Here is a 24,488-nt window from a genome sequence, read left to right as displayed (position 1 = left end):
ATGCGGGTCCCCCCGCTGGGACCCCCGGCTACTCGGTGACGAGAAGAGCTGGAAACGAGAGCCAGCCGGAGCGTGCTGAGGACCAAGGCTGGTGTGGTCCCCTTATAACCTGCCTGGACCCTCCATTCAGGTCGGTAATTGGGGGCTGGGGTGCCGTGGGGCCACTCTGTCCCATGGGCTCCGCGCCTACCTTACTTTCTAACCTGCACCTCAAACTTGCAGCCGGGGGTGGAAAGATGACGTGGGTGGGTGTCAGCACCAAACTGGGCAGAACACAGCGTCAACCGCCTGTCCTTGTCAGCTGGAAGGATGCCTGGAAGCCGAGACCCCCAAGGGGGCTCTGAGTCACCTAGTGCCAGTGGGCACCATCCTCTCCAAACTCGTGGCAAACCAGCCCTCTTTCTGCAGCACAGCCTTAGGAGTGTACAGGGTGGGTGAGAAAGCAAGTGGGCAAAGTGTCTTAGGTGTCAGCTTTTATAGCTATTGGCAGATCCATCTAACTGATGGCTGCCGGCCATGGTGGGGATTATAAGCACTAAAATGACTGTTGTTGATAAATGCGCTCCCACATTTAACTGACTTATAGTTAACAACCTTGCACAGCAAGTCTTTTACATGTTCAAGATGCCTTGTCTCTACTTCTGAAAAAAGGTACCTTCCAAATTATGATACTTCCTAAGGGGAAGATATTTTAAGATCAGATGTGAACAGGGTCTTTGGGGCACAATGTTGAACCTTACAGAGGGATAAATTGGGCTCACATTTAATCTTGAAATTCTGAAGCTGGCTCTTACTCCCTTTGATGTTTCAACAGTCCCTTTCAGGATAAGCCTTTTACCAAAGGCTTCTGGGCGTTTATTATGATGGCTGCTGGTTATTATTCAACTGGTAGTTATGGGGCATGATTCAGTTGATAGCTGTAGGTAGGTGATGGGTACTTTTGCACTCTTTGGTGTCCTCAGTGGGTAGAGACACACAAGTATGAGCCAGATGCCAAAAAGGGACACCTGGCTGTAATTCTTGCTACTCACCACGGTGAGAGAAGAGAAGGCTCGCTGTGTCTGAGGTGGGAGCCAGCCATGCCTGGCTTTGACCTCTCCCCACCATTTCCCCCTCTGTGTCTTCCAGCCACCCCTGTCACCTCTAGAGCCTCTGCTCCTTCATCCATAAAACAGGCATAAGGACTTTTGTCTCTCAAAGTTGGGAGGGATAAAGCAAGATGGGGATTCAGTAGAAATTCTTACTGTTTCATTTAAAAAAATTTTTAAATTCTAATTCATCCCTAGACTCTTAAGGTGGAGGATGTAGTTGATCTTCCTAGCACGCTGGAAGTCCAGAAGGAAACTTCACCTGTCCCATGCCAGGCTGAACAACTTCTCTGTCCTAGGCACTGCCCCAGACAGCTTAATGGTCTCAGCGTGTCACCAATTGCCTCCATTTTACAGATGAGGAAACTGAGGCTCCAGAAGGATGAGGGATCTTCCCAAGGCCACAGGGATCATTCAGTCCCGTCAGTGCCCGCACCTGTGCCCAGAGAGGTTTTCTGAGGCCTTGGGAGTTGGCCTTATTGTGTAGTTAGTGTCTGGTCCGCTCTTTGGCCCTAAGTGACAGGCAGGGTGTCATTGAGAAGTGGGCTTAGAGGGGCTGCAAGACAGGGGCTCCAGTGGGGTGGGTTGGTTTGCCCCGAAGGTTCTTTCTCTGCGAGGATGTCACCTCTATAGCTGCTGAGGCTCTTGGGTGCTGGGTAGGGGGGTCAGACCCTGTGTTCTGCCAGGGGTGGGGGGTATCCCCCGGGGGAAGCCACAGCCCTCCTCCTTTCAGACCCCGATTTTCAGCCCCACACCCATTCCATTTTTTTGTTGTTGTTCCTGCTTTGGGGTGTTTTGTTTTGGAAGGGTTTTTTTGTTTGGTTGGTGTTTTGGGTTTTTCTTGTTTTCCGCTTTGTTTCTTCATTTGTTTCTCCTGGTTTTGTTTTGGACGTTGATGCCGTTTTCTGTCCTTGATTAATTAGCTCCTCACTCTCATCCCTCATCGTGTTCTGTTTCCATGACAACGCAGCGTTGGGCATCCCACTCATATGCCTCGCTGTGGATGCCAGTGGCGGTGGCTGGCCTGGACCACGTCTGCTGGCTGGCCAGATCCCATTCTCTTCCCCTGAGAACCCCCACCCTCCACCCAGCCCTGCCAGAAAGCTGCCCCCATCTCAGAGCCCCACCCATCACCCCCAGTCTGCTTGCATGGCCCCTCTTCCCCCCTCCTTGCCCCGTCCCCACCCCACCCCTCAGAGGATACCTTCCACTTTCTCCATCCTGTCTCCAGCGTGACTCTGGACTTTTCGTGGGGCTTCCTTTTCCGAAGGGTGCCAACTTCTTGGCTCTCCTCACCCCCATAAGGCTCCCCCTTCTCTTTACCTCCATTCAGGGATTCAGAGAGGGATTGGGGTTTCCAGCTGGGAACCCAGGCTGCTTCCCTTTATCCTCTGTCACTCCCCTCCTCTGTAGTGCAGGCCACAACCCTACAAACAGCCTCAGGAGTACAACTGTACCACAATACCATGTGAAAATTAGAGGCATGTTGGTATGCCCAAAGTCACATTGTGTCCCTGTTTTGCCTTTTGAGACTCCTACTCTGTCCTCTCTACAGTTAGAGCAGTTAGAGACAAGACTCCTTCACTCACCCAAAGCTGGGGACCTGCCCATGTGGCTTCTCAAAACCCTAAGATCTTAGCCAGAGACACTCCTTCTGACTAGAAGTATTTACTAGGCTATCCCCAGTCATTCCCTCTGCTGTTAAACCTCTCTTAGGGGGGCAACAATGCCTTTTGGAAGTTCAGGTGCCCGTGAGCAACAGCCTCTTTCACCCCTAACCCAGAAACCTGTCTGACTTCCGAAAATGGAGCCCCCGAAATGCATCCTGCCGCCTTCATGGTCTGCGAGATGGGGACAGAAGGCTGCATCCGCTTTCCCGCTAAGAAATGCACAGAACATGTCCCCGTTTTCTCGGCATTCAAGTTCATCCCTTCATTTATTATTATTACTATTATTACTATTATTATTGTATTCTGCCAGGGCTATGATGTGACAATGTGACATGTCACATTGGGTCACATCTGCTAGAATTAATATGCAGCATTGAAGTGGGCCCCCTCCCTCCTCCTTCTTTCTCTGTCTGTCCCTCCCTCTCTCTGTCCCTCCCCTGTGTTCTCTCTTTCTCTTGCCTCATCTGTCTCTTCTCTCTGGTACCCACATGAGTATGCACTAAGGCCCCTGAGATCCAGGCCTCTTCGATGGATTAGCACTCTCTCTGTTCCTCTTTCTGTCTCTTTCTTTCTTTCTTTCTCTTTCTCTCTTTCGACCAATCTCTTTTGCATGCTGTTTGTGACTCTGAGAGCTGCATTTATCAATGGAAACTTGTGAGATCCGACAGAAGCTTTTAGAAGGGTTTCTATGCCCAAAAACCACAAAAATTTCATTAGAGTTTCTCATCTTTTCCTGGAGGGCCCTCGGGGAAGTGGGCGGGGCCCCTGAGTCACCAGGTGGGGGAGGGCGGAGGGCTGAGATTCCTGACCCCCTCTGCCTCCTGGTTCCAGCTCTTTCCCTGACCTCCCTGCTCTGTTCTGTCCTTCCCTGGGCCCCACATGTGCAGCCAGGGTCTTCCAAAGCTCCCCACCTGGGAGAGAGCAGGTGGAGGGTCTGTCTGCTCCCCAAAGCCACATCTGTCATCAAAGATGAGAAACAGCTGATAAATTTTTGTGTTCGTAACTGTGCTGTGACCAGCCCCTCTGGTCTCTGAAACCCTGTTGCTATGAAATAATGCTTCATGTCTCTGACTATATATTGATATATCTCTATTGTTTGTGAAGTACCTTCCTTTGAAGTTTTGGTTTCTTTGTGTTGGAATTTGTTTTTTTAATTTGGTTTGTTTTCTTTTCATTTGGAATAAAAAATTTCAACTGGAGAAAGGAAACAGCCCTGTTTATATTTAAATTGTTTTCTACTTTCCCCCCCCTCTTTTTTTCTTTCTTTCCTTCTCTTCTCTTTCTTTCTCCCTTCCTTTCTTCCTGCTTGCTTTCTTTTTTCCCTCTGCATTCTCTCTCACCCCCAACTCCCACCTCCAACCCTGTGCATCTCCCTCCCCGGCCCCAGTTCGCCGCGTGGCTCCTCGATTCTCCATCTTGCCTATGAGCCACGAGATCATGCCAGGTGGAAACGTGAACATCACCTGTGTAGCTGTGGGCTCGCCCATGCCATACGTCAAGTGGATGCAGGGAGCTGAGGACCTGACACCGGAAGATGACATGCCTGTGGGCCGGAACGTGTTGGAACTCACAGATGTCAAGGACTCTGCCAACTACACATGTGTAGCCATGTCCAGCCTGGGTGTCATCGAGGCTGTGGCCCAGATCACGGTGAAATGTAAGCGAGGGGGCACAGGGGAGGCAGATGGTCCCCTGATGCCAGGTGCAGGTGATTGAATACAAGTGGAAAACCTCTGAGTTTTGGCTGTAGACATCCATGGCTTTGAAAGGGACCATTCTGTGGGTATATGTTTATTGGTTATAAGTTATTCTGGGCCCCATGGAATGAGGCATGGTCTTGCTCTGTTGATCTCACAGTCCAAGTGTGAGACACCTGTGTAGCCCGGTAGCTATGATACAGGCTGATTGGGGCTTGGATGGGGGCCATGTAGCACCATTCACATTCCCAGAGTAAAGGCCCCACCTGCCAGGAAAGTTAGGTCAGTGAAAGCCTAAAAGTGAAAGGGAATAAGCCAAAGAAGGTTGGGCACAGTTCTAAGAAAAAAGAATAGCCTGTGCTGAGACTCAGAGAGATAGGGAGGGTAGGTGTGAGGCCTGCAGAGTGTCCCTGTGCCCCAGGTTTATCGTGAGATTCAGAGGAAGGTGCCCACAAATATTTTTGTAGCTTTAAAATGGGCCAGCAAACTACAGCCCTCAGGCTGAATCTGGCCCTCAACTTTTTTAAAAATGAAGTTTTATTGGCACAAACCCATTTGTTCACGTTTTGTCTGTGGAAGTTTTCTGGCTACAGAGGCAGAGCTAAATAGTCTCATTAAAGGCCTGTAAAGCTAAAAGTATTTAGTGTCTGGGCTTTTGCAGGAAAAGTTGAATGAGCCCTGTCCTAGGGCTGTAGGGGTGTTGTTGGTGTCAGCTGGTTTGTTGGTCATTTTGCCGAGGGATTGAATGCTTGATGAATGCTTCCTGGGGCCTGTGTGATGTGAGAATTTGGGACAAGCAGGAGAGAAAGTCACAATTATCCAGGTGCTAGGACACAGGTGTAAACAAAACTTGGGCCTCCTGGTGGGGAGAACAGACAGATGTGAAAATGAGAACCTTAGGTAGTGAGGGAGGTCCTCGGGAACAGCTTTATGCAGAGCTGGTCACGGGGCCATCCGAGCATTCCAGGTATTGGGACAGCAGGTGTAAAGTGGGAACACAGAAGGGTCCTCTGGCTGAGCAGAGTGAGCCACAGAGAGAGCTGTGGACTGGGGGCCAATGTTCCCTTCAAATGTAAATATTTTCCTCAAATAGCAAATAGTTTTTTAAAAAGTAAACATTGTCAGCTTAACAGGCCATCTAGTCTCTGCTGTAGCCACTCATCTTTGCTGTCATGGTGTAATAGTAGCCGTAGGCAATAAGTAAGCGCTGATGTGTTCCAATAAAACTATTTACAAAAACAGGTGCCAGCCTTTGGACCACAGTTTCCTGACCCCTGCTATAGGTGATAGGATAGGGGTCATTGGTCACTGCCAAGGAAATCAATGCTCAGAAACGGCAGTTGTGTAGCTGAAAGTCACTCAGCTTTCAGGGCATGCAAACCAACACATGACCATGCCTCCCCCACAGCTCTTCCCAAAGCCCCTGGGACTCCCGTGGTGACAGAGAATACAGCTACGAGCATCACTATCACCTGGGACTCGGGTAACCCAGACCCTGTGTCCTACTATGTCATTGAATATAAATCCAAGAGCCAGGATGGGCCATACCAGATCAAAGAGGACATCACCACGACACGTTACAGCATTGGCGGCCTGAGCCCCAACTCAGAGTACGAGATCTGGGTGTCAGCAGTCAACTCCATCGGCCAGGGTCCCCCCAGCGAGTCAGTGGTCACCCGCACGGGCGAGCAGGCCCCGGCCAGCGCGCCGCGTAACGTTCAGGCCCGCATGCTGAGTGCCACCACCATGATCATCCAGTGGGAGGAGCCTGTGGAGCCCAATGGCCTGATCCGGGGCTACAGGATCTACTACACCATGGAGCCCGAGCACCCTGTGGGCAACTGGCAGAAGCACAATGTGGACGACAGCCTGCTGACCACCGTGGGCAGCCTGCTGGAGGACGAGACCTACACCGTGCGTGTGCTGGCCTTCACCTCTGTGGGAGACGGGCCCCTCTCAGACCCCATCCAGGTCAAGACGCAGCAGGGAGGTGAGATGCCGGCAGGGGCTCGCTTCTGTGGGAACCGCAGGATTCGGGGTGTCCCAGCAGAGGGAGAGGCAGTGGTGTGGTGACATGCCTCCTCCTAAGAGGCAGCTGGCTGATGGTGCCTGGACATTACAAAGTTGTATATTTGTCCCACACCGTGCTTTAAAATATTTTCATGCTAGTGTTTCAAAGCAGGGAGTTGTCCCAGAAAACCCAAATTTCTGGCTTCAGTGGGGAAATCTTGATTTGGCAAGCCTGCAGGGCTATAACCAGACATCCAGATAGATCCCCTTGTCTGTGTCTGGATAAACGGGTGCCATTTCCACTTGCCTGCATTTTTCCTGTTAACTGCCCGGCCCATTGGTGTCTGAGTCTGAGGCCCTGTGGGCTGCTCTCATGGAAGAGAGTCACACTGCCTGTTTTGAAATAACAGTGGAACACGCGTGACCCAAAGGCGTGGGCTGGTCTCTGGCCGCTCAGACTGAAAGACTGGGGTGGGGATGCAGGGCACCTAGGTATGTGGGACCCCAGCTCTCTGCAGGTTTCTGGGTTTTTTCCTCATGGGCTCAGGCTTCCTGAACCTCAAATTCAGGAAGACTCAGGCAACTCAAGCGAAGGAGGACAGGAGGGTTGGGACTCTGCCACCACAGGGCTGAAAGGATGGACCTCCACAGTTCCAAACATCATCCCCACCAGTTTCTCTGACACTTAATTTGGCCGGGGGTGGGGGGGCACTGGGGTAATTTGAAAAGGGGATTTGGAAGCAGAGAGAATGGGGGAATTGTGGTGGACGACTGACCACAGGGGATGTTAGGGGGTCCCCCTGGGAAATAAGAGTAATAAGAAGAATGGGAGAACATTCTGGAAGCATCTGGAGACAAACAGCCCCAGCTTCATGGGACTGTTTGTGAGGAGAATGCAGACACCTGGCAGGTTAGGCATCCCAGGGGTGGACCCCTCCCTGACCTCACCCCATTTCTGTTCCTCTGCCCACCCTCCCCCCAGTGCCTGGCCAGCCCATGAATTTCCGGGCTGAGGCCAAGTCAGAGACTAGCATCGGACTCTCGTGGAGCCCCCCAAGGCAAGAGAGCATCATCAAGTATGAGCTCCTGTTCCGGGAAGGCGAGCACAGCAGAGAGGTACCTGGGGGACAGGGTGGGTCGGGGAGGCGCTCTCCTGGGCCTCTCGCCTCGCTGACTCTGTCTGGGTCTCTCTTCCCTCTTTGCCCCACGTGTTGCTGATTTTCCCACCACTCTCCTCTCTGTTTTTGCATCTCTTTCCGTGTCCCTGTCTCTTCCCCTTTCCTCTGCCCACTTTCCTCTCTCTCTCCTCTCCTGTGTCTCCCCCTCTTTCTCTTATTTAAAATTCATTGGTGTCTCTGTCTCTGAGTCTTTCCATTTCTTTTTCTGTGTCTGTTTCTCTTTCCTAATCTTTCTCTGTTCATGCCTGTTTCCATCTGTCTCTGTCTTCGATGTCATCTCTAAATCTGTCTCTCTCTGTGTATCTGTTAACATGTCTCTGTCTCTCTGTCGGTCGGTCTCTGTCCATCTCTTGCCGCCCCTGCCCCTGCTCCCAGGTCAGGCGGACCTTCGAACCAGCCACGACGTTCGTGGTGGATGACCTCAAGCCCAACACAGAGTATGCCTTCCGCCTGGCGGCCCTCTCTCCACAGGGCACGGGCGCCTTCACCTCGGTGGTGCGGCAGCGCACGCTGCAGTCCAGTAGGTGTCTCATGGACCCCGCCTCATCTTTGGGGGGGACCCTTAGCCGTCACAGATGTCCTCTGTGCATTGACCTAGGTGGAGCCTGCCATACGGGGTGGGGGGCGCCTCTGGGCCATCCGCTCCTCGCTCCTCAACCCCAGACACGTCCTCCAGTGCTGTCCTCACTTTTCCCACAGGGCAGTGGGGTTCTGCAGGCTCTGCTTTCTCTGTCTTCCCGGGGGCTGGTCTCGTGGTTTTACCCTTAGTTTGGGAGGAGTTGCTAACTGTACCTCTCTCTTCCTCTCCCTTTTTTGGGGCTAAACAGAAGGGTACATAAGTCTGTCACAGCTTGTACCCCAGAGAGAGAAAAGGGTGCAGAGACCATTTCACTTCCCCAGGAGGCCCTTCCTTCCCCCACCACAGGGTCCCCAGACCAAGGGCAGGGGTGGTGGGAGCCAGAGCTGACACAGGGTTTTGGGGGTAGTACAGGGCTCTCAAATTCCTAGTTCTTTGCTGTGCCTGCCCGGCCTCTCTGTCGCAAACAAGTTACCTTTTGGCCAGGACACTGCAGTGGGGAGCTGGCTCTGGGCCACACCGTGGCCTCCGCTGCCGCCCTCCCTGCCTGCTCCGAGCTCAGGGCCTACGCAGGCCCCTCCTCCTGCTGTTTCCCTGCCTCCCTCTCCTCCCTCTGCTCTCTCCTCTCTGCTCAGCCTAGCCGGCCTGGCCTCTGGTGTGGCCACCTCCGCCGTGGTCTCCACTGCTGTGGCCTTCGTCGTGTGGCTTCCTCCCCTCCCACTCCTCAGTCAGTCACGCGTAGCCACCCAGGCCTTGCACTGGAAGCAACCCCGGTGTTCAAACATTCAAGCCCCACCCCGGGTGTGTGCACCTAGGGGGCATCACGGGTCAGTCAAGAATGACAGCGACTCGGGCCAGGGTGTCTGAGCTACTGGGATCAGGGGCCTCGGAGACACAGCACCCTGTCACCCCCAGCCCCTTCCTTCCTCCATGCTCCTCTGCGCTGAGCCCAGTGCTCTGCAGGTCACACGCATCTGGGTGTTCTTGTGCGCGAGGCGATCAGTGAGGGTGTCCTGTGGCTTGGGCAGCCACGTGAGAGACTGGCACAGGTGCCATGAAGGTGAGTACGCGCTGGTCTCAAGCAGGTTCACAAAGACGGCCCACCCTGCATGCCCCCCACCGGCCCCAGCAGCTCTGGGCTGCACGGACAGTCCAGAGCCCAAATTTAACCCCCCAAAGTCTCCACTCCACTGCCAAGAATCACACCTGTCCAGAAATGGGGCATCCGAACCATGGGCTGCCACACACACGTGTCTGATTTCTGCCCATATCCGGTCCCCTCCTGAGATATCATGCAGGTTGGGCTGGATTGTGAAGGAGGCGGCCTCCAGGGTCGTCAAGAAAGTGGCTTTGGCCCAGCCATGCGAACCTCGGGGGCGGCCCAGGACAGGGACCGGGAGAGAAGGGACTCTTCACTCCTCACCCTGAGATGGGTGGGGCCTGAGAAAACACAGCCAAGACGCAGGGCCAGGCGAATCTCCCCCGGGGCAGCAGGCTTCTTAGGCTGAACTCAAGGGTAGGTGAAGGCCAGACCACTCAGCCGTGGGTCTCCCCAGACACCACCCTGCCTCTCCGCCTCATCGGCACCAGTCTGGAACTGCAGTGCGCCCACACTGGGGGGCCGGAGCAGGGCTGTAGGCCTGCTTGCGTCTGGAGAGCTCCCCAGAGCTCGGTCTGGCCTTGTAGCTCAGCATTCGCCAGTCCCTCCCTCGTAAGACAGTCACATAGGTTAGCGGTTGAAGAGTGGAAGGTAGGTAACCAGACTGGGAGTTTCCTGGAAGGCGTCTTTCTTTTATTATGGTTTTCCTCATCGTCACCATCGCTATTGTTTCTTATTTTATTATGGTTTTGGTTTTATTTTTCCTCCCCCTTTCTCAGCAAATCCATCCTTTCTGGCACATTCCTTGGTTGGTTTCCTTGGTTGGTTTTTTCGCTTCTGATTCCCCTGGGCATTTTTGATTGGGGTGGCTGGTCAAGAAATGTGGGAGGGGTCATTCTGGTATTTCACTTCAAGTGAGGCTGCAGGGTCCTTGTAGTTGAAGTAAGCCAGTGGAATGGCCTCTGGGGTCTCTTGTAGCCTGATGACTTTGAAGACAGAGGCTTCTGACTTCTCTCTGGATCCCAGGGTCTAGCACAGGGTGTGCACATAGTAAGTGCTCTATAAACACATGTTCAGTGAACAAATGAAGCTGGCGTAATGGCGAGGGTTCTCTGTGCCTTGACCTCAAGCAAGGCCAGTGACTTTTCTGGGTCACCCTCTAGGTAAGGCAGACTCGAGACCTGGGCAGCTGAGGGAGTGTGGTCCCAGCCATCCTCACTTGGCCTGAGCTGACAGAAGGTACAGGCTGAGGTCAGAATTCCCAGCCTCAAACCGAGGCCAACCTTAGAGAACAGCTGAGCCTGGGTTCAAATCCTGCCTCTTGCCACATGCCCTTGAGCCGGCAGCTTGCCGTTTCCTGGCCTCAGTTTCTTCATCTATAAAATGGGAGGTGGTATATTAAAAGCACCTAGTAAGGACTCAATTAGTGATAACAGTAAACCCAGGCAGGTGGGTGGTGAACCTGATTCCGCTGCTCTAACGGGGTAGGGCTGTAGGGGTGGTAGCTCTGGCTCCATATGGGGGTTGTGAATGTTAAATGAGGTGTGATCAGGGGGATGCATTTTCACTTTCTAAAGGGCCTAGGGGGCTGGGTGTGCAAAAGGCACATAGAACTTGAGGTTTATTATCAGTAATGCCCTTAACACAGGGCTTGGTCCATAGTAGGTGCTCAGCACATGGAATCTATTACTATTATTTCATAAAGCCTTTAACACACACAATAGGTGTTTTAATTATCACTGTTAGAACATTGCCTAGCACACAGTGCTCCATATATGCACCTGTTGTTTTAAATCTAAACACAGATTGTCACAGTGCTGGGCATATAGTTGGCACTCAGTGAATGGAAGCAATTAGCAGTTTATCACAAGGTTAACCTTGTTCAGGCACACAGTAGGTACCCAAAACTTAAAGGCTACTATTTTGTTCTGCAAAGCCCTTGGTACAATGCCTGACATACAATAACTGCTCAGTAAGTGGTACTTTCTTTAAAGAAGTTGGCTTGGTACTCGGCACAATGTAGGGGCTCAGATGAGAGCCACTGTCAGTCTGAAAGGACCTAACATGGTGCCAGTACATGGTTTTTGCTCAAAACATGGAGTTGTTATCTGCAAAGCCCTTCACACCATGTGTGCAAATAATAGGTGCTCAATAAGAAGTATTGCCATTTTTATATAAGGCCCTTAGCATAGTGCCTGGCACACAGTAGATGCTTAATACATAGGAACTATTCCTGTTATCCAATACAGTATTCCCTCACTTATTGCGAGGGGGGTATTACATTCTAGAACCCCTGCGAAGTAGGAACCTTACATTTATTCTACACTCTTAAACCTACGTAACTTTAACAACATATGTGTACACAGTACTGCAAAATCCTGCGATATAGGGAAAAATCCGCGATAAATAATTAAATATAATATTTTTTAAAGTCCCGTGATACAGTGAAGCCGCTATAAGTGAGCCGCGATATAGAGAGGGACTACTGTAAAGCTCTTAGTATAATGCCTGGCATACAGTAGGTACCTAATATATGGAGACTACTACTGTTATCCAATAATACAGGTCTTGGCACACAGTAGGTGCTCAATACGCAGGAACTGTTAGTATTTTTCAATTAACCCACTAGCACAGTATCTGGCACGCAGTACTTTCAGTATGTGGAGACTGTCGCTGTTATCTGATAAAGTCCTCAGCACAATGCCTGGTGGCACACATAGGTGCTGCATAAAAGGCAACCACTGTTTTTATCTTTAGAGGACTATTATGATGCCCAGCCCATAGTAGGTGCTCAATAAATAAGACTTGCTTTTGGTCTTTAATGCTTGGTATTGTGCCAGGTGCAGAGTAGGAGCTCAAAACAGACCTCTGATCTATAAAGACCTTGGCACACAGTAGGTGCTAAATATGGGCTGTGCTCTCTATAAAGCTCTGAGCTCAGGACCAACACAGTAGGCATACAATAAACAGGCACTTGTGGTATTACTCTGTACAGCCTTTGGCATGCTAACTGGTACATAGTAGGTGCTTAAGACATCAGCATCATTTTCAGGTGAGGCCCAGACTAAGGTCATTGTTGATGTAAGCCATGGGGGTAGTCTTTGGGATCTCTTGTAGAACAAGTATTCAGGAAATAGGTACTTTTACTGTTAACTTAGGAAGTTCTTAGCACCATACCCAGTACACAGTAGGTACCCAATAAATGGGGCTTTTACTGCTGTTCCCCTAACATTCCATTCCCCTATCCACACAGTAGATGTTCAATAAATAAATGTACTTATTGTTATCCTGTGAAGCTCTAGCACATAGTAGATGACCCCAAAATGTGGCTTTTATTGCTGTTACCTAGCATAGTCCTGGCACACAGTATGTGTTCAATAAATACTTATTTTTAGATTATTTATTTATTTATTTATTTATTTATTTATAGAGGGGAAGAGAGGGAGAGAAACATCAATGTGTGGCTGCCTTTTATGTGCCCCCAACTGGGGACCTGGCCTGCAACCCAGGCATGTGCCCTGACTGGGAATTGAACCAGCAACCCTTTGGTTCACAGGCTAGTGCTCAATCCATTGAGCCGCACCAGCCAGGGCTCAGTGAATATATTTTACTGTCATACTATGAAGCTCTTGGTGCCTAATAAATGGGGCTTTTATTGCTATTCCTCTGGCATACAGTAGGCATTCAGTAAATTAATGTATTTACTGTTACCCATCCCTGGTGCTGTGCCTGGCACACAGTAGGTGCCCAGTAAATGGAGTTTTTGCTATTCTTCTGGCATAGTGCCTGGCTCATAGTAGGTATCTGATAAAATTTTTTACTGTTATTCTATGAAGCTGTTGGCACCATGCCTGACACATAGTAGTTACCTAATAAATAGGAATTTATTGCTTTTCCACTTGGCATGGTGGGTGGTGCATACGTAGTAGGTGCCCAGTAAATGGAGCTTTTATTGCTATTCCTCTGGCACAGGGTTTAGCACATAGTAGATGTTCAATAAGTAGTTACATTAGTCATTCTGTGAAGCACTTGGCATGGTGCTTGGCATATAGCGGGAGTTCAACAAATAGATGCTTTTGCTGTTATTCTGTGAAGTCCTTAGCACCATGCCTGGGACATAGTAGGTACTCAGTAAATGGGGCTTTTGCTGTTATTCTACTTGGCATCGTGCCTGACACAGTGGATGCCCAGTAAATGGGGCTTTTATTGCCATTCCTCTCAACACAATGCCTGGCACACACTTGTGTGCTCCACAGGGACTGTGGCTGCCCACTACCTAAGACCTACTATGTGTCAGGTAGGTGCAGCCACATAAGTGAGTGCAGTATTCTTGGCCAGCCCTCCCTGCCCCACCCCCACCCACCATCTCACCTTTGGTTGACACCCACTTCTTTTGGGTTCGACTTTTCTTTGCTTTGGTCCTGTTTTGTTTGTTATCATCTTCTTTTTTATTTTCTCTCTCCCATCTTTTGTTTCCCCGCCCCCTCCTGCCCATCCCGCCTCCCTTCCCCACTCCCACGTTCTCCCCCCTCCAATAGAACCGTCTGCCCCCCCTCAAGATGTTAAGTGTGTCAGCACACGCTCCACGGCCATTTTGGTAAGTTGGCGCCCGCCGCCACCGGAAACGCACAACGGGGCCCTGGTGAGCTATAGCGTCCGCTACCGACCACTGGGCTCGGAGGACCCGCAACCCAAGGAGGTGAACGGCATCCCCCCGACCACCACTCAGATCCTGCTGGAGTCATTGGACAAGTGGACGGAGTACCGCATCACGACTGTCGCTCACACAGAGGTGGGACCAGGGCCCGAGAGCTCGCCCGTGGTCATCCGCACCGACGAGGACGGTAAGCACCACCCTGGCCCGGGGACCCCCCGCCGGCCCCAGTCCATCCCGTCTTGGAGCCTCCCATCTGGAAAACTGGGCTGGCTGGTGGCCCAAAGGTAGAAGCCACTGTCATGAGAGCGAGACATGAAGCAAGCACTCTCCCCAGGGAATTCTTGGCCTCCTTGACTTGGAATTCCTTGTTCTAGATCTCTGGGCACCATTTGCTCCCTGAGCCTTGTGCCTGGAAAGTTGAGCTGGCAGCCCTATAGTTTGGTCCAATGGTGAAAACCATGGAAACAAAGTGTAAGAAGCAGCAAGTGGCACTTATAAAAAATTTATGGTCCCTAACCCCGGAAACCTAGCTCTCATCTTGGGGTGAGCCAGCATCTGCGGCTTCTGGGTGTGAACTGGCTTACCTAAAAGTAGGTAGACTGTGTGCTGATAACATTTAAACACCAGCTCTTTGAGAGACAGAGACTGATTATGTACCATTAGTCAATTTCTGGGGTGTCAATAGTCCTGCCATAGCCAATTGCAAGGTAGAAAGTTTTAAGCTGCAAAGTGATGTGGGTGCTCACGTTGGGGAAGCTGATGAGGGCCTGGGTTGAAATGAAGTGAGCAGCTTCCTCAGGAAAACTGAGCCCCTTTGAACCTGGTTTGCTTTTCAAGCCATTGGCCTGGAAGGTTTGATTGGCAGCTCACACTGTGCCTTAAGCATGCGGAAAAAATGAAGCAGCTCTTTGTGTGGGAGTAGGGAGGCCTCTGTTCTGGGGGCTGGCTGAGTAGGATGTCCAGTACCGAGTGGGCCAGCTGCAATGGGGCGCATAGGAGCGTGTAGCTGGGCTGCCTGGGCTCAAGCCCCTGCTCTGCCTCTTTCTAACCCTGGGATCACAGAACAGCTCTCTGGGCCTCAGTTTTCCTATCTGTAAATGAGGAAAAGAGCCTCTATCTGGAAGGCATGCTGGGAGGGGTGATGGCAGTGGAGCCTGAAGTTCTTAGAAGAGGATGTGGGTGGTCCTCTCGTGTCTCGTGGCCCAGGGAGGTGACCATAGGCACTGGTCTGCTCGGTTGCCCCCTCTGTAAATGGGGCACACCACCAGGGCCCCGCCCTGGGCTGGGGGAGGCGTGACGGAGGCGTGTCCTCCTGGCTGGCCGCGTGCACTTAGAGCGCCCCTTTAGCTAGCAGCCACTCAGCACCCTGGCATCGGGCAGCCGCCCGGGGCAGGGCCTGGCGCCCCAGTAACGGTGCCCCCCACCCTCCCCTCCGCTCCCTGCTCCCCCCTCCCTCGCCAGTGCCCAGCGCGCCTCCGCGGAAGGTGGAGGCGGAGGCGCTCAACGCCACGGCCATCCGTGTGCTGTGGCGCTCACCCGCGCCAGGCCGACAGCACGGCCAGATTCGCGGCTACCAGGTCCACTACGTGCGCATGGAGGGTGCTGAGACCCGGGGGCCACCGCGCATAAAGGATATCATGCTGGCCGATGCCCAGGTGGGTGGGGCTTCGGGGCGGGGCCTGGGTGGGTGGCTTTGGGGGGGTGGGGCAGGGATGTGCCCCACCCTGTGCTCCTGCCCTCTTGCTGCTTCTCTCTCTGGCCACCCCGCTCATCTCCTCCTCTCTCCCCTGCCGCCTCTTCCCACGCTCAGTGGGAAACGGATGACACGGCTGAATATGTAAGTAGTGCCCTCCGGCCACTGGCGTGTGCTTTTTGTGGGCCGTGTCTTGCCGTGCTGTGACACCCCCTCATCCCCCACCCCCGCACGCCCGTTGTCAAAGGGTCTCCCCCTCTGGGTCCCGGATATACATCCCATTACCTCTTGGAGCTAGTAGTCTCAGTTTTCATATCGGGCAGACAGGCACAGCAGTCCCAGGAGGCACCTGCTTGGGACCCCAGGGGGTGATCTGGACACAAGACGGAGGCCTAGACCTAGAAGCCATCCATGTCCTTCTTACCGGGATGGGCCCTAGGCCCCTGGCTCGCCCCACCTGCGGTCTTCACTGCCATACCTTTGTTCACGCTGTTCCTGGAATGCCTTTCCTGCAGGGCCGACCCACTCCACCCCACTGACCCCTGTCCTACCCAGACCAGAACTGGGTCACTTTCCAACCCAGCCTGACCCTTTTATCACCTGCCTCAGCCCTCCCTGACCTAGGAATGCTCTCTGTCTAAAGTGTCCACCTCCTTTTGGCCCTTCAGTAATAAGAGGGGTCAGTGGGCCCAGGCTGGGAAAGGACCACCATTTTCATGCTTTCAAGCTTTCTCCAGAGGCCCTAAACCAGAGTCAGGATTTCTGCATGACTTCGGGCAAGTCACTGCCTCTCTCAGCTGTCTCTCAGCCTTTAGTATGGAGGCCACAGGATCTTCTGAGAGCCCCCGGTCTGATGTTAAAGTGACACCAGCCCAACCCCCTCCCATAGGGAAGTCTCAGACCCTCCCACCCACCAAGGCCCTGGCAGGGACTAAATGTGAGGCTCAGGGGTGGGAGACCCTCTGGTCATGCATCCCTGTCCCCCTTCCTCAGCTGTTGACTTGGAGATACCCCACACTCCAGGCATGCTGGACCTTGTTTGTAATGTGCATGTGTGGGAAAATTGGCATACGTTTGATGGTATACATGAACGGGTGTGTGTGCAAGTCAGTGTGCTCTGGCATTTATTAAACAAGCAGTTATTTACTGAGCACCTGCTATAGGCTAGAGCCTGTGTAAGGTGCTGTGGAAGTGACAGCTACCAAGACAGAGCTCTGAGCCTGCCCTTCCTGGGGTCACAGTTCAGTGTGGGAGAGGGACATTAATGGGAAAAAGATATAAATATATGTCTAGTTAACAGCTCTGGTGGAGGCAGGGTGTAGACAGTGGTGTAAATGTCAGCTTTCCCAAGGGGGGGTGGGGGCAGCCCTGGTCTATATGTAGCATTTGCTGGTGGTATAAATACTCCCACCATGTCAGTGTCAAGCTGCTGGCTAAATGTGCAGTAATTCTCATTCTATAGTTTTGTCCTAGAAGGTACAAGAGACAAAATAACCTTGACAGCATTGATAGTGGTTAAACATAGTAGAATAATTAGGAGGAAGAGATTGAGTATATGTATTACCTTTGGTTTTTTAATTTATTTAATTATAAGTTTATATAATTTACTTTTAAATAATAGCTTTAATAACCAGCTCACAAAATTCCTGAAAATTTAACTAGTGGTTCTCGTGAGCTGGCATTGGAAATTCCAGCACAACAGTGGTTATAGTGGAGGCAGCGGGAAGAGCCTGTGCAAAGGTCCTGGGGCAGGATCATGCCTGGGGTTGGAGGAACAGTAAAGCGGTCCTTGTAACTGGAACAGAGTGAGTGAGGGGAAGAGAAGGAAGAGGTGAGAGCAGGGAGGGGACCTGGCAGGTATTGCAGGGCTTTGTGGGCCCTGGGGAAGGACCTGGGCTTTTACCCTGAGGGTTGTGGGCTGAAGAGGGGTAGGATGTGACTCAGGTGCTCACAGGCGCCCTCTGGTGGTTGCTGCAAGGAGGACAGACTGGGAATGGGGGTGGGAGCCAGATTCCTGTAGCAGAAGCAACTAACTTCCCTATTCCAGTCAGGCTGCATGTGCCCATGTCAGCATGGACCTGCTACCTGTCAGGGTCTGTGCATGAGGTCAGGTGCATGTCTCTGCCCAAGGACCAAGGCCCCACATCCACCTTGTTTGAGCCCAGCACTGGGAGGAGGGTGGACATGGCTGGTCTCAGCTGTGGTTGCATCGCTAACCCCACCTCTGCCTACAGGAGATGATCATCACAAACCTGAAGCCTGAGACCACCTACTCCATCACTGTAGCCGCCTACACTATGAAAGGCGATGGCGCTCGCAGCAAACCCAAGGTGGTAGTGACCAAAGGAGCAGGTATGAGGTACCCCCTCCTCCAGTGGCTCCTTTGCCCCCGCAGTGTCCCTGCAGAGTTCTTGAGCCCATGTTGGGAGAGGGCATACTGGGCAGGGGAACTGCCAGAGCAAAGGGGTGGGTGCTGCTCAAGGGGCATTCGGGGTCCAGCAAGTCCAACCCCATCTCATCTTCATCACTCTCTTCCTTAGCCACTTGGCTCCGGCCAGATGCAAATAGTTAATGGCCGACTCTGACCCCCACATCCTTCTGGCTTTGCCCAGCTTCCTGGATGCCCTTCTCTGGCCTGGCTGTCTTCTCCCCATCCCTTAGGTCTTTGCTTTGTTTCTACCTCATCAGGGAAATCTTCCCCATCCCACTCCATTCCAGAGTCTTGGTTTGATACCCCTCCTAGGCCTCCCCAGCACCCTGTCATTCCCCCATCAGCTCTGATCACGCTGGGTGGGTTGTCATTTTAGGGTGCTGTGCCTGTCTTCCCAGCTGCACCATGAAGCCTCCTCTCCTGGCAGCCCTTCCTCATTTTCCCTTTCTGGCTCTTCCTGTCAGTCCCAAGGTTCTGATTTTCCCCCAGCCACAACTGAGCTGAGTAAGGAGAAAGAGACAACTGTGAACATGCAAGGGGAGGGTGTTCCAAGCAGAGGGCACAGCCCAGGCAAAGGCTCAGAGAGGGGAACAAGCTTAGTGTGTTTGAGAAACTGCAGAAAGGCCTCCATCCCACTTCCCACACCCACTCCTCTCTCTGGGACCCTCAGTGCCACACCTCTGACCACATAGCCTTGCATTGAGGCTCTACACTACTGCCAGCCCTGTCCATGTTGTTTCGTGAGCCTGGCTAGTCTGTATCCTCCAGTGTCCAGTGCCCATGTCCCCTCCTCCAAGGAGCCTCCCATGGTCTCCTCCTCTCTGACACATTGCATTAGAGCCATGCTTACTAAGCTGAACCCACTGCATACACTGTGACTGCTCATAGCACAGTCCATTAAAGGTCCTGATAAGTCCTAGAGTGGAGAAGCTTGGTTGCTCCTTTCTTTACCAGGCCCAGAAACCTTTTTTGGCACATTCGTCACTACTCAGACTGTGAGAACCATAGGGCACAGGCAGGATTTGGACACTCTTTGTGCCCCATGGATATTAATTAGGTGCCAGCAATGGACAAATAAACAAGGCAAGAAATGTATGACTCACTGACTAAAGGAGGAGATAAATAGATGAGTCCTGCTGTGAAATCTGGGGGTGTTTACCTTTATTGGGTTCTCTTGAGTCCCTGGCCTCCTTCTTGTTCCTTAGACTCACCAAGCACAGTCCTACCTCAGGGCTTTTACACTGGCTGCTCCCTCTGCCTGGAACGTTGTTCTTCCTAGACCTCCCTGCGACTTCCTCCCTCACCTCCTTCAGGTTTCTGTTTCTCATTGAGGCCTCTCTGAGACCCACTTTTCAAAATGGCAACCCTACCCCATGCTCCCAGGCTGGCAAGTAGTCACTGATGGTCACCCTGTGTCCCCGCAGTGCTGGGCCGCCCCACTCTGTCGGTGCAGCAGACCCCTGAGGGCAGCCTGCTGGCACGCTGGGAGCCCCCAGCCAGCACCACCGAGGACCAAGTACTGGGCTACCGACTGCAGTTCGGCCGAGAGGACTCATCACCCCTGGCCACGCTTGAGTTCCTGCCCACCGAGGACCACTACATGGCATCAGGAGTGCATAAGGGGGCCACATACGTGTTCCGGCTGGCAGCCCGGAGCCGAGGCGGCCTGGGCGAGGAGGCGGTGGAGGTCCTGAGCATCCCAGAGGACGCACCCCGTGGCCACCCACAGATCCTTGAGGCGGCTGGCAACGCCTCGGCTGGCACTGTCCTGCTGCGCTGGCTGCCACCAGTGCCCGCTGAGCGCAACGGGGCCATTGTCAAGTACACAGTGGCAGTCCGGGAGGCCGGTGCCCTGGGCCCCGCCCGAGAGACTGAGCTGCCGGCAGCAGCTGAGCCAGGCGCTGAGAACATGCTCACGCTGCAGGGCCTCAAGCCCGACACAGCCTATGACCTCCAAGTGCGGGCCCACACGCGCCAGGGCCCCGGCCCCTACAGCCCCCCTGTCCGCTACCGGACGTTCCTGCGGGACCAAGGTAGGCGCGGCAACCCCCACACCAGAGCCGGACCGGGCTTTGTGCCCACCCCTACCCCAGCCCCCTCCCTCTCCCCCACCCAGGTAAGTAGTCACTTTTCTGCTTCCTCGTGGATGCTCGAGGCGAGTCTGGACCCTGAGGCTCTGGCGTTGGCAAAGGTGGGACGTGCCTCAGTGGCACCACCATCCCCCCCACCCCCTTCCTCCTCTGCCTTCTCTCTGCAGCCGCGCCGTCTCCCCCAGCAGGGTCTTGGGACAGGGCCAGGCAGGGCCAGGCCAGGGCCAGGCAGGAAGGCCATGGGCACAGCGGACAACAGGGAGCGCCTGGGCCGCCCCACCCCTCCCCTGCCTCCCAGCCCACACCCAGCACTCACAGTCCTTCTCTTCTGCTCTCTCCCGCTCGGCTGCTGCCTGGCAGTCTCGCCCAAGAACTTCAAGGTGAAGATGGTCATGAAGACTTCAGTCCTGCTCAGCTGGGAGTTCCCCGACAACTACAATTCACCCACGCCCTACAAGGTGTGGCCACCTGGGGGGCGGGGGGGCTGGGCCTGGTGTGGGGGCTTGGCCAGTGTTAGGGCTTGGTCTGGAGTTGAGGCTTGTTGGGGTGGTATTGGGGTTTGGATGGCCTCAGGGCTGGGCAGTCCTGGGCTTCCCTGGGGACTGAGGCTCAGTCTGGACTCAAGGGGGAATCTTGGGCCAGGGCTCCTCAGGGATTAGGGGTCAGATTGGGACTTGGCTGGGATTGAGGCTATGTCTGAGGTTGGGGTTGAGTTTTAGGGCCAGGGTTCAGTCGGGACTGGGGCTCAGTCAGAGTTGGGGCTCAGTTGGCATTAAGAATGAATCTGGGGTTGGGGTTCATTCTGGGATTAGGGCTTAAAGTTGGGACTCAGATGGGACTGAGATTTCGTCTGGGATTAGGGCTCAGTAACGACTGAGACTCAGAGTTGGGGTTCAGCCTGGGACCAGAGCTCAGTTGGGATTAAGTCTCAATCTGGGACCAGTTCAGCAGAGACTGAGGGCAGAGTCTGGGTCGGGGTCAGCCCAGAACTGCACTGAGCCACCCTGGCCCACAGATCCAGTACAATGGGCTCACACTGGACGTGGACGGCCGCACCACCAAAAAGCTCATCACGCACCTCAAGCCCAACACCTTCTACAACTTCGTGCTGACCAACCGCGGCAGCAGCCTAGGCGGCCTCCAGCAGACAGTCACCGCCTGGACCGCCTTTAACCTGCTCCACAGCAAGCCCAGCGTGGCCCCCAGGCCCAATGCCGATGGCTTCATCGTGGTGCACCTGCCTGATGGCCAGAGCCCGGTGCCCGTCCAGTACGCATGACACCCAAAATCCCCAGGATTCCTCACACACCCTCATCAGCCAGCCATGTGACCTTTCTGGGCCTCAGTTCCTCACCTGTCTATGAAATGGGGATTACCTCAGCCCCATGTTGTGTGGTTCCCCTGTGCTTCTCCCGGGAAGTCACTAAATGTGGCCTTCTGTCTGCCTCTCCATTTTCTGAGACCCCTGTGTGCCTGACCTACTGGTTTTGGGCTCCCAGATTGGAGACCAAATGGACTGTCAGCCCCTTGCTGTGGCAGTAAGGGCAGAGGATTGAGGGCTACAGAAATGTGTGGGCATGGAAGCTGGGACCGCCCACTCACCCCCAGGCAGCATCTCTGTCTGGTCATGCCCATAGATAGCTCCTTCTGACTCTTTGTCTTGTGACAGGAACTACTTCATTGTGATGGTGCCGCTGCGCAAGTCTCGTGGTGGCCAGTTCCTGACCCCACTGGGCAGCCCAGAGGACATGGACCTAGAGGAGGTGAGGGCTGGGACCCAACCTGCAGGGGACAGACACGTTCCAGCTGTCATGAGCCTAGTTGATCCCAACGGGGCTCTGAGCAGGCCACACTTGTTTCCATAGCTGATCCAGGACATCTCCCGGCTACAGCGGCGCAGCCTGCGGCATTCACGCCAGCTCGAGGTGCCTCGGCCCTACATCGCGGCTCGTTTCTCCATGTTGCCTTCCACCTTCCAGCCTGGTGATCAGAAGCAGTATGGTGGCTTTGACAACAGAGGCCTGGAGCCAGGCCACCGATATGTTCTCTTTGTGCTTGCTGTGCTGCAGAAGAGTGAGCCTGTAAGTCCTGAATGATGTCTGCCCACCTCCATCCACACTCCTCTCTGTGTGAGGCGGTCCCCAAAGTGGCCTCAGCCCCTGGGGTGCTGACCTCAGAGCCAGACACAGATCCAGCTTCCTGGACAGATGGAAGTTGAGGGAGTCCCAAGAGGAAGGTGTGTTAGAGGAAGGAACTTGGTAACTGGGGCTTTACCCAGAAGCGTAGGAGTTTAACTCAAGAAGCCCCCCCACCCCCACCAGAGTTTGCATGTGCGAAGGTCTGTAGGTACAAGAGGAACAGAAAGGATTTCAGAGTGGCTGAAGCATAGAGGGAACAGGGCAAACACCACAGTGGCAAGGGCCAACCCATGCAGGCCGCCACCAGGGTCCATTTTCTTGGGAGCCAAAGAGTTTATAGAGTAGGGGAGGGACAGAGACCCATATGGCCACCGTGAGGAGGATGGGCACTGATGGAGCTTCTCTCCGCCCTGTGCTTGCAGACATTTGCAGCCAGTCCCTTCTCAGACCCCTTCCAGCTGGACAACCCAGACCCCCAGCCCATCGTGGACGGCGAGGAGGGGCTCATCTGGGTGATCGGGCCCGTGCTGGCTGTGGTCTTCATCATCTGCATCGTTATTGCCATTTTGCTCTACAAGAAGTGAGTCCCTGGCACCCCCTGCTTGACAGAGTGGAGGATTTCCTGGAAAAGGAGGGCGTTTGGGAAAGGTCCAGAGAAGTGTCATCACAGATCTTCATGGAAGCTTTCTGTGGTATAGATAGGGAAACTGAGGCCCAGAGGTTACACCACTTGATCAAAGTCCCACAGCCTGGGAAGTGGCAGGACTGGGTTGACAGGCCAGTGACTTGGCTCCTCTTAAGCTCCACACTCCACTCAGTAAGAAGACTTGGGGGAGAGGCTGTCTCTGTTCAGTTTAATGAAGGTAGTGATTGTAGTGGCCACGTGGGACATGTCCCAGCTTAGGGAGGGAGGATGGTGGACCCAGCAGAAAATATCAGCCTCAGTTTCTGGATGAGACCAAGGCTCAGAGAGGTTTAGAAAGCCACCCACCATCACAGAACAGGCCCTCTATGGCCAGCCAGCACACCCTCACCTGTCTTCTTTTTCCTCCTCACCTGTGTCTACTTTTGGGAGCAGCAAACCTGACAGGTAAGAACTGGCCCTGCCCTCTAGAAGCCTAAGGCTGCGGGCTAGGAGGGAGAATGGAGTGGTGCTGAGCCCATGGGATGGGGGGTGTCTGACTACTATAGTGGGTTGCACATGTGTGTGTGCATGGTCCTGGGAATCCTGACCATGTGGACACAAGGTCCCTGTCCCACCAACTGGGTTACGTGTTCTTGTTGCCTGGAGTGCATTCACTCACTGATTTTTCCTCTTCCCCCATGAAGTAAACGGAAGGACTCAGAGCCCCGCACCAAATGCCTACTGAACAATGCTGACCTTGCCCCCCACCACCCCAAGGACCCCGTGGAAATGAGACGCATTAACTTCCAGACACCAGGTATGTGCTTATCCCAGGTGCCAGGGACAACACTGAGGGGGAGGGGAAGCTGCGTCCTGGCAACCCTCACCTGCCCTGTCCAGCTGTGCTTGGTGCAGTTCAATTCCTGGTTCCCAAACTCCTACACGGATCCAGGCTGGGAACTCAACTGTTGGTTCTACTCACAACCAAATGAGACTTTTGAAACGTTGCATTTAACCAGTGGTTGCTGTCTCCTGTGGGGAGGCCATCGGAAAACCACATCCCTTCCCCATTTCTTCTGGCGGAAAGAGCTATGCTTCTGTTCACACCTCTAGTCTTAAGACCTCTTGGCTTTTTCCCACCCTCCCCTGGATGTGCTCCTAGCAAGGCACAGAAGTTAGGCCTCCCACATGCCCTCTCTTCCTCCATGGCCACAGATGCTCGTGCTCCTGCCTCCAGACAGCTCCCTGTAGGTGAATGGGGTGCAGCTGAAGTCACCTCGTAGGAAACTGAATCAAGGTCTTGTCCTTGATCGTCTTCATGTACAGCGAACCACACACACCCCCGTCTCCCCCCTCTTAATGGGCTCATGCCAGCTGCTTCCAGCCAAATAAGGAATATCTCACGTAGCGGATGGCTGCTGTTCTCCTTATGAGCTCATGGTGTGGTTACCTCTGTCCCGCTGCCTGCACTTGGTCTGCACTTCCTGTATCAGAACAGGTTCACGTTAACTCTTGTTTCCAGCCACATGGAGACG

General features: G+C 53.5%; 1 protein-coding gene across 3 annotated transcripts in view; it reads left to right on the top strand.

The window, feature by feature from the left end:
* Positions 1-24,488, top strand: part of PTPRS (protein tyrosine phosphatase receptor type S) — a 59,572-nt gene that overhangs the window by 22,407 nt on the left and 12,677 nt on the right. For 2 of the 3 annotated variants that reach the window (XM_090289419.1, XM_090289418.1), the window contains exons 6-20: positions 4,146-4,415; positions 5,864-6,445; positions 7,448-7,581; positions 8,019-8,163; positions 13,858-14,163; positions 15,438-15,631; positions 17,904-18,021; positions 19,525-20,133; positions 20,551-20,648; positions 21,206-21,459; positions 21,860-21,953; positions 22,056-22,271; positions 22,751-22,908; positions 23,407-23,418; positions 23,658-23,770. In XM_090289419.1, coding sequence (XP_090145545.1) covers positions 4,146-4,415; positions 5,864-6,445; positions 7,448-7,581; positions 8,019-8,163; positions 13,858-14,163; positions 15,438-15,631; positions 17,904-18,021; positions 19,525-20,133; positions 20,551-20,648; positions 21,206-21,459; positions 21,860-21,953; positions 22,056-22,271; positions 22,751-22,908; positions 23,407-23,418; positions 23,658-23,770 — 3,303 coding nt within the window. The remainder of the gene's footprint in view (positions 1-4,145; positions 4,416-5,863; positions 6,446-7,447; positions 7,582-8,018; positions 8,164-13,857; positions 14,164-15,437; positions 15,632-17,903; positions 18,022-19,524; positions 20,134-20,550; positions 20,649-21,205; positions 21,460-21,859; positions 21,954-22,055; positions 22,272-22,750; positions 22,909-23,406; positions 23,419-23,657; positions 23,771-24,488) is intronic. The other variant, XM_090289420.1, reaches the window with a different exon arrangement.

The sequence above is a fragment of the Furipterus horrens genome, unplaced genomic scaffold (assembly GCF_987537825.1).
Source record: "Furipterus horrens unplaced genomic scaffold, mFurHor1.1.pri manual_scaffold_10, whole genome shotgun sequence".
Classification (NCBI taxonomy): Eukaryota; Metazoa; Chordata; class Mammalia; order Chiroptera; family Furipteridae; genus Furipterus; species Furipterus horrens.
Note: the sequence above shows the minus strand (reverse complement) of the source record. Positions and strands in the feature narration are given on the sequence as shown.